We start from the raw sequence: 10251 nt of genomic DNA on the forward strand, positions 1-10251 counted from the left end.
TTTGGAACTGGAGATCTGAGGATGAAATCGAAGAGTTCAGAAAGAAAAGAGCAGCGAGACAGAGACAGGATGGAGATAAGGTCGGACCACGGAAGATCCGTAACAAAGAAATGGCTAAAGGATTACTCAAGGGGAGGGAATAGTCTGTAATATCCCAAAAACTGTGATTTGGATGAAATATATATAGTAAATAAATATATATAACTCTCACCTGAAATATGGTTTATATAAACCTAAAACCACCTGTAACATTTTGAGAGTATTTTTCAATTTATATTAAAGAGTCATAGTGAATACATTAACATTCATTATACATATAACTGACACAGAGAAAAGCTTTATGAATATTTACTTCATTCAAACAGCCACATTTTTCATGAGCTCAGCACTGATGCAAATCTGTTTGCAACAAGACATCTAATTATTTCACAGAGCTAAAAGTGGTCTACAAGTTTTTGTTTATATCATTGAATATGCAAATTTTCTCTCCTAATTTACACTTCAAATTACAGCTTATGTTGCACATTTGCATAAGTACCAGGCCTATTTGCATACATTTTGTAAAAACTGAGAGTCTGGTGTATTTTTAGGCAAAAAATAAATGCAGATGTATGAGATTTTATTCATATATTCTGATATACGCATACATTCAAAATGCATTTCAAAGAGCAAAGGAGGCCGTCAGCGACATTCGCACTTGGTCGCCACCACGTTGGTCTTGAAGGAGATGTTAGTGCCCTCGCTCTCCAGCTCGATCACACACAGGTCGCCATAGTCCACCGGTACGCAGCAGAGAGAGCGATTGACATGTTGGCCGCTCTGGATAAGGCTGTTCAGGAGGATGGCGTGGTTGTTGGCATGGTTCAGTGGGAAACCACACACTCCTTCGCAATTGTTGATGTTGGCCACGGAGGGCTCAAGAAAGAACTTCCTCAAGGACACGGTCAAGCTCTGAAGCCGACACTGAGTGGGCGTTGATGGACTGTCCTCGTCTGCTCTGGCTGCCCTCTGGGCTCTTTCCGCCTCCCAGGTACTGAGTACCGTCTGCAGGGCCTTCAGCAGCAAAACGGACCGGTACTGGGCCTCTTTGTGGTCCTTATTGACTATGAATAAATCAAAGTTTGAATGAACCATATGCATAGATGCAATTCAATGGTAACACATATGGCTGGGTGATATTTTGAATACTCTTTAGCTATTCAATATGATTTGCCATCAAGTTTCCGTTAATAGACTAGTTTTAAGATCTATCATTAGCTGCATCTCATTTCAAAGGCTGCGTCCTCTGGAGGTCCCATTTGAAGGCTGCATACGCCATCGAGGCAGTCTCATTTAAGAAAAGTAACCATTAAATTGCAAAGTAAGAAAGAAGTTACAGTATTTTACTCCTCATGAGGAAAAAGTCAATTTTATTATGGTTACTTTTCTTAAAAAAGACATCCTTGATGACGTATGCAGACCTCCGGAGGATGCAGCCTCCGAAATGAGACTGAGCTATTGTATCGAAACTCGTGAGCATGAGAGCGTTAAGTAAGTCAGAGATGTTTTCACAGCATCTATGATTTAAAGTTGGCAAGATTTAGTTCAAAGATTCAGTTCAAACTGTTTGCTTTAGTAAACTAACTCAAAACCATTACAAAATGATTATTTGCATCTCACAAAAATGTTCACAAATACTTTTTCATGTATTAAAAAATATAAATAAATGTGGATAAATATGAATGTTTAATATTATGCATTGTTGTCTCGGTGCATTTAAGTGAAAACAATTAAATTTTCTGTGCATTATTTTGAGAATTTTACTGTTTTTTACTTATTTCTCATTTAATCAAAACCAAATCTAATTGGCACTTAGTTAATTAAAGTTATGGTTTGTCTGAAAAATGTCAACACTAATATAATCAAAAAAATATTGTCCATATCACCCAGCCTCTGTGACATATATATATATATATATATATATATATATATATATATATATATATATATATATATATATATATATATTTTTTTCTTCGGAACACAAAGCTCTACGAATCTTTTGTTTCGAATCAGTGGTTCGGAGCGTGTATCAAACTGCCAAAGTCAAGTGAACTATTGAAATTTTGAAATGCTTATGATATAACAAACCTTGGTTTACTGAAATCACATGACTTTGGCAGTTTGAAATCATTTGATGCACACTCTGAACCAGTGATTTGAAACAACAGGTCGTAAATCTTCGAAGCTTCATGAAGCAGTGTTTTGAAATCGCCCTTCACTAGATATTGTTGAATAAAGTCGTTTTTTTTTTGGCACACAAAAAGTATTCTCGTTGCTTTATAATATTAAGGTTGAACCACTGTAGTCACATGAACTGTTTTAAATATGTCTTTAGTACCTATCTGGTCGTTTGAAAGTGTAAATGAACTTGCTGTCAATGGAGGCCTCACTGAGCCATCGGATTTTATGAAAAATATCTTAATTTGTGTTCCGAAGATAAACGAAGGTCTTATGCGTGTGGAACGACATGAAGGTGAGTAATAAATTACATTTTCATTTTTGGGTGAACTAAACCTTTCATTATTAAGAAACCTTAATAATTAAAAATTATTCTAAATTTTGGCCTTTGGTGTACATGAAAATGCTTAACGCTCACCTGCTTCATCGTCCTCTCCATGTGGAGAAAGGGCACTTAGTTCACTCAGTTTCTGGAGCCTGTCAATCACCTTTTGCCCCGCCTCCTGCTGTTTGACCTGAGCAATGGCTTCATCCAATCTCATTCTGAGCACAGACAGCAGAGGAGAATCTAGGGTCACCTCCACTCGGTGAGTCTGCAGGCCTTGCTGCCTCTTGGGGAAGACAAATACAGTCGGCGTGGAGGAATTCACCAGTCCTGATAGGAGGGACTCTGTGGATGACACTCCAAGGCTGAGAGGTGGAAGGGAATGCAGTGCATCCAAAAAGACTGCATTTGCATCATCCTGAGGTGTTGGTCTATCTTTCTGATGCAGGACCTCACTCAAGAACTTCTGCAGCTCGCAAAGGAAAAGAAAAGTTCTGGATGGGGGTCTCTCATCCAGTGGAATTCTGGGACAAAAAGAAACATTGGCAATAGGCATTATGTACTATTATAGTATGCTATTCCATTTTAATTTTCACTTTAAGAAGGCACACAATTAAATGGGTCATCACTTAACATCTTGGTTATCTAATCACATAATGCAGGATTAAATTGAGCAGTAAAACAACGTTAGCAAGTGAATCATTTACCCCATATATTTTAAATGATGTGTCCTTTGCTCATCACGATCAAAGAGGAAAAGTAAGATCGGCCTCATTGTTGTACTGCTGCCATCCACCTTTCTCATCAACACTTCCTGAAGCTCAGACACATTTGGTTTCGGCCCTAAAATGTAAGGGAAAGAGTTAAAATGCGCCGTGTGAAAGGATTCATGAGAGTAATGTCTCACCGTTTTCATCCTTGATTGTCTCGACTGTTACACTCAGCTTAAGGTGAACATGGGCATGACTCTGTCCTCCTGTAAGGATCAGGAAACGTGTGGCCTCAGAAATGCAAACTGTCTGAAAGTCAAATAACCAGAGAAAACACATCATGGCAACTTAAAATATGCATAAAAACTCACTGGAGCCATGGTGTATTGGTTAGCAGACATTCTCTGATGGAGGTTGGTGGGAATGCTGTGGTTACACAAATTTTATTATCATAAATATTAATTAGTAAAAGTAACATTCACCCAATTAATATGTTGAAAGAATATGAACTTAGGTGGTTGATATGCCCCTACTTTGACATTTCCCAGTCCTGTTGCCCCTTTTCACCCCGTCATTTTCTGTTCTTTCTCTACCATCACTATCATAAAAGTATCAGAAATATAAACATCATTATTATGAGGTTAACCTGTGTATTTGGATGGATGGAATGACTGTTGAATTTCACTCTCAAACCGTCTCCTTTAATGGAATCGACGTTGAACAGGAGCGTCACGGAGGCCGGGTTGGTCGGTTGGGCATGCCTTGGGAATTTGAGGGTTAAAGTCATCTCTCCCTCCTTGTCAGCATCCCAAATATCTACAAAAAAATTAACCTCAGCTAATGGTGTCAACTGGACAAACATCTAGATAAAACCAGGGTTTAGCTGGAAATCAAATCAAGAAAAATGTATTTACCTTTTGTTGCATGTACACCCTTGAGGCCATTTCGGTTTTGTTGCACACTCTGAATTAGGCGTGAAACCTGCAAACCTGGTGTTCCGGGAGAACATATTCCGAATCGCTGGAACTCCATCTTCCCCAGTTCACTCTCTCTGATCAGGGCTGACAGGAAGTCATCTATGGCTTGTTGCTCTTGATCACATGGTACGTCTTCGGTGGATTGTGTTGACTGGGCAGGTGGGCCAATTAGCTGTTCACTGGCATGTGCCTTATCTCCGACTTCTCTCTCATCTCCATTCAATCCTGTTGGTCAATTCGACAACCATTCATGGGCAGAAAAAGTGTCACCTACCCCGTTTGAAGAGTGAATTGCAGGGGGTGTCAATTCTGCTCCTGGATGGCCACCTTCCAGCAGCTAATCAAAGTCTTTAGGATCACTAGAAACCTCCAGGCAAGTGTTTTGGATCTAAACTATGCAGGAATGTGGCCCTCTGGGAGCAAGATTGGACACCCATGCCTTAATGTGTTCCTCAAATTTGTCAAATGGTTCCTACATTCCTGCAACCAGTTCAGAGAAATACAATCGAGAAAACATCGAACTACTATCATAATCACATCGAAAGGTACAAGCTATTGCTTTAGCAGATTCATTGATCCGAGAGATGTAAAAATGCGAAACAATTCCATTAATGCGTCAACATACCCTGGGACAAATGGAGGGGACTGACCTGATAGCGGAGTGACATTTGGGCTGTTGTCCTGTTCTTTGTCTCCCACTGCGGCACCATATGACCCAGTCAGCAACAGCATCAGCCAAAATCTTGCCTGGAAAAGCATCTTCTCTGATTCAATCACAGAGAAATCCAGCACTTGTTTTGGGATGGGTCAACAGCAGGGGTGTGTTTTATACACAACACCTCCTGCTCTCCTGAGATCAGCCTGCCTGCCAAGAAAGCACGTCCTTGGAGTAACGTGGGTATTCAAAGTATGCGAGTCAATTTCAAGGAATAGTGGACATCACATGCCTTTGGTCTTTGATAAGATGAGGAGGAACTCATCAAGACAATGGAATACTGTATAGACCCCGGACACAGCTGTAATAGCGGAGAAGAGTTTGATCTTCCTGGTTGGTAAATTGCAACAGAGTTCATTCTTAAATTTGTACAACCCTTTCCTTATTTCATTACCAAGGGACACAGACTTCCCAGAGTGTCCTCATCTCTTTGCACACATTTTTGTTACCCCCATTGTAAGTTGTCTGGTATTGCACACCTCAGATCTGGAGGAACTATATTTTGTTCTTGATTAAATGTGTTGCATGCTAGGGCATATCTGGGCCGGTAACCAAAAGAGTATAGGTTTAAACCCTGGAAGGAGCAGATCCATAAACTTAAATAAGGAACAAGGGCACAGCTGTCTATATGGTACTTTGTACTGCAAAACTCTCGAGAGATTCACATTGACTCAAAAGGCAAAATTGCTTTCTCTTATTGCTAATATTGTCTCTCTGAAGAAATCAGAGTGCCTCGCTGGGCACTATATTCACGGATTGTTTCACAAGCATATGCACTACCACTACTTGTGAAAATAGGCTTGTACCATTTCCCAATGCACCTATATTTTCCTATCTAGGCCATTCTACAGAATTGATGCAACCTGCTGTCCAACAACAAAAAACACATTTAAAAATCATTTAAGTATTCAAATTTTAGATGTTTACTATGATCATTCTATTATTTATTGAATCCCACAATATTTAAAATATTAGTAAGCTTAAAGGGTTAGTTCACCCAAAAATTAAAATTCTGTCATTTATTACTCACCCTCATGCCATTCCACACCCGTAAGACCTTCGTTAATCTTCGGAACACAAATTAAGATATTTTAGTTGAAATCCGATGGCTCTGTGAGGCCTTCATAGGGAGCAATGACACTTCCTTTCCCAAGATCCATTAATGTATTAAAAACATATTTAAATCAGTTCATGTGAATACAGTGGTTCAATATTAATATTATAAAGCGACAAGAATATTTTTGGTGCGCCAAAAAACAAAACAAAATAACAGCTTATTTAGTGATGGCCGATTTCAAAACACTGCTTCAGGAAGCTTCGGATCATAAATGAATCAGTGTATCGAATCATGATTCAGATCGCGTGTCAAACTGCCAACAGCTGAAATCATGTGACTTTGGCGCTCCGAACAGCAGATTCGATACACTGATTCATTTATGATCCGATGCTTCCTGAAGCATTGTTTTGAAATCGGCCATCACTTAATAAGTTGTTAATTTGTTTTGTTTTTTGGCGCACCAAAAATATTCTCGTCACTTTATAATATTAATATTGAACCACTGTACTCACATGAACCGATTTAAATATGTTTTTAATACCTTTATGGATCTTGAGAGAGGAAGTGTCATTGCTCCTATGGAGGCCTCACAGAGCCATCGGATTTCAACTAAAATATCTTAATTTGTGTTCCGAAGATTAACGAAGGTCTTACAGGTGTGGAACAACATGAGGGTGAGTAATAAATGACAGAATTTTCATTTTTGGGTGAACTAACCCTTTAATATATATAAAATCGTAATTTATTAGGTGCTTTCAAGTGGGAGGGGGCTGTACTGAACTCTAACCCCTAGATTTTCAACTTCCATTGTTTTAAAAAATTTATTTTTGATTTTTTTTAAAAGGTGAAAATAAATAAATAAATAAATAATATATATATATATATATATATATATATATATATATATATGAAATCATAAAACTTTATGTAAAAAAAAAAAAATGTCCCGCATTTTCATGTCACTACCGAAACAGTATATGTTTTAGTCTGAGGCTGATTTTAGTCACACCCCTAAATCTTTGATCAGGAAATATTCCTGTGTCCTTCCCTCTCATAGCCTCTCTTTCATAGTAGATAGGTAACATCATTTTGACTTAAATGTGTTCAAAAGTCTGAAAATCTGTGTAACTTTAAGGAACGTCACTACCAAACACCTTTTTTCTGCAATTAAGCAAACTTTTTTGGGTGTTATTCCATAAAATGTCGTTTTTATGTGTACAACTGTTCAGAACTGTGCTAGCCAACCATGTGCTGATTAGCATCTTTGAGCTAGGTTTAAAAGTATCTAAAGTTGTCACTACCGAAACAGTCATGACCAAAACATGTCATCGTTTTAGTAGTGACAAAAGGGAACACAATCATTTATTTGGGTGAAATAACCAAAATTTTAGTACAGTTAAGTAAATAATTAGTATTTTAAAGTTTTAGTAAGCGAGTTAAAATTTTGTAATGTGATGTGGTCGCTACTATAACATTACTGTCACTACCGAAAACGTGCAGTCATGACCGAAACATGGGATGTTTTGTCACAAGCATATTAAATTATCAACTAAGATGTTATTATCGTGTTTGGTTCAATGTATATTCAAACAAATGAATCCTTAACTTTGAAATCAGTATGATAAACTTTATGCCTTTTACAAGAATGATTGTTTTTAAAATACAACAAATCTCATAAATTACACTTGAAATATTGTAACTGTTTTTGATTTACCTGTGAAAATGTTTATTTATTTTTTTTTTTTTTTAAATAGCAAAAAATTAAGGCATTTTCCCCCCCCCAAGACATTTCCAACTCTGACTTTGAACCAATTCTATAATGGCCCATCTATGTTGTTTTCTGACATTAAAGGCAAAAGGCCCTTAAATCAAAACTTGCTAAAGATTGATTTGGGCGAATTACCGACTGTCAAAGGAATAGCTACAATAGTCCTCTTGTTGTTACCCCTAGCTCTGATCTCTGGAAGACACACAGCTGCACATGTTTTCCAGACTTTCAAGGTCCCTTTAGCAGTGGGGTGAAAGATGTTTGACCAGTCCCAAGAGATAAGGTAGGTATCTTTTAGTCAAAAGAATGGCTGAGAACAGGAACAAATTATAGAGGACTAAATGCTACATAGTTTACCATATCTGGAATTTTTGATGAAAATACAAGGGGTATTTCTTAAACGCTTAAAGCACACAAAAGAGCACAAGGTACATTTTTTTTTTATTACTTTTTTATTTGATGTTGCAAGGGAGTAATCAGTAATCTTCATTGTATATCAATACCATTGCATTATTTTCAAATTATATTCAACAAGTATCATCTTTACTTAGCAGGCCCACATGGAATATGCAGCCACAGAAACCAGTCAAAAGGACATTAATAAATGATCACGTGTAGTGACCTTCACAAATGTCACCTGCATCGTCTTGGATTTTATTATTTTTAAATTGGCTTGTGATCGTTTTATTGCTAAATGGTTGAGTTATTATCTTTCCCAGCTGGACATTAATCTTTATACATTATGCAAGGCAATGAAAAAAAAAAATGGATCAAACTGAGCTTTTATTAGAAACACTTTATTAACTTTGTTAACAAAAATCTGAGATTTAAAACCTTATCATTCTTATTGATTAAAAGCACCAAATGGTGACAAATCTGACAACTGTTGTTGCACAATTGTCCTGTGATATTTCTGCTGAACAATGAATAAACATAAGAATGCGATTCATTGAAAGTAGGAATGCATCTATTTCAGATTCATTCTAAAAACTTAAAAAGGACAAATTATGACCTTTGAGATGGTATTAAATGACAGTTCAGTGGAAATTTCTATCACAGGTAAATAATGCACAGTAAAACAAATTTATTTTCATTTATATCTGTCAGCTAGAAAGACAGCCAATATTTTCAACATTCCCTTTCAATATGCAAAACTATTAACAAAGCCAGAACTGATGTTCCTGAGACACTAGACAAACCTATATGAATTTATATATTTAGACATCTCTAAATTTACATATTCAAAACATATTTGTTAATCTATTTATAACATGCGAAAGGACTCGAGTTGCCTTTTGCAATGCACAACCTCAAACATGTACCTGAGAAAAAGCAACATCAAGAATGACGATCTGTTAACCTTTTAGCTTAACATCAATTTCAAGAAGAGCTTCATTTCCACGCAAACAGGAGAAAGCATCTGGACAATGGACAAAAGAGTTCAAATGAGACGTCACAAAGTAAAACAAGCAAAGCTTGCATTGACGTTTATTAAATGTTTACCCCTCACAATGCGAGAGGCGCATGAATTTCATAGCTGCATTTTCCTTGTTTAAAGTGTAGGAGAGCACCATACTGTTCTAAAGAGTATCCAAATGCTCAGGATTATGAAATCATAAAACCATCATTGATAAACAGTCGCAAAGATATCAAAACACAAATTGGCCAATAAAACAGGTAACATTAACATTGACTATTAATTACAACAACAACAAAAAAAATACCCTCAGTGCTGGTAACAATTCATTCATTTACTGGTCAATATCCTATTTTCATCAAAATGTTCTCACGTTAATCGGACAGAGAGACCATTTACACATTTTTGTTTTTTTTTTAATATTATTATTATACACCATAGTCTATTAAACAGCATTCTGACTAAAGCTTAGGTGAGGTTGATTTTTCCTTGAGCACATACTTGAGCAACAAAACACGATAAAAGGAAATAAGGACGCAAAACAATAAGTCCACTCCTGCTTTGTCTTCAAGTTGGCGACGTTGCACGCCAATGACTATTTTGAAAACGCTGAAATTGCTAGTGATAGACCGATATATCGGGCAGATGGAAAAAAGTACGTCCGTACAACAAAAGCGGTAACACTTTACTTGAAGGGGTGTGCATAAGACTGACATGACACCTTCATAATCATGACATGACACATGTCATGAATATGAAGGAGGTTTTATGAATGTTTATGACAACTGTCATTAAGTGTCATTCGCTCAGTTATGTCATTTTTAATGCAAAGATGACATTGTTTGAGATGTCCAAGTTATGACAACTTGACATAAACCAATACATCATAACCTGTCAGTGTCTTTGTCATGACAACTTGACATTATTTAGCTTTATGGGACAACATTACATTAAACTGTCATGTGGTTGGTTTTGACATTGGCTGTCATGAGGCCATTATAATAGTGTCATAAATATGTATCTTGAGCTCAAGTACAGTGGTACAAATTGAACTTGTCATTA

At 36.9% G+C, this 10251-nt stretch overlaps 1 protein-coding gene across 1 annotated transcript; it reads right to left on the reverse strand.

Annotated features, from left to right (window-relative positions):
* Positions 1-598: 598 nt before the first annotated feature.
* amh (anti-Mullerian hormone) lies at positions 599-5126 on the reverse strand. Its single transcript, XM_048183023.1, has 7 exons — positions 4883-5126; positions 4170-4457; positions 3902-4071; positions 3453-3564; positions 3253-3388; positions 2639-3069; positions 599-1103 (listed from the first exon to the last, which is right to left on the reverse strand). The coding sequence occupies exons 1-7, from the start codon at positions 4989-4991 to the stop codon at positions 682-684; spliced, it is 1668 nt and encodes a 555-aa protein (XP_048038980.1). The 5' UTR covers positions 4992-5126; the 3' UTR covers positions 599-681.
* Positions 5127-10251: the final 5125 nt, after the last annotated feature.

This window comes from Megalobrama amblycephala, linkage group LG2 (genome assembly GCF_018812025.1).
Source record: "Megalobrama amblycephala isolate DHTTF-2021 linkage group LG2, ASM1881202v1, whole genome shotgun sequence".
NCBI classification, from domain to species: Eukaryota; Metazoa; Chordata; class Actinopteri; order Cypriniformes; family Xenocyprididae; genus Megalobrama; species Megalobrama amblycephala.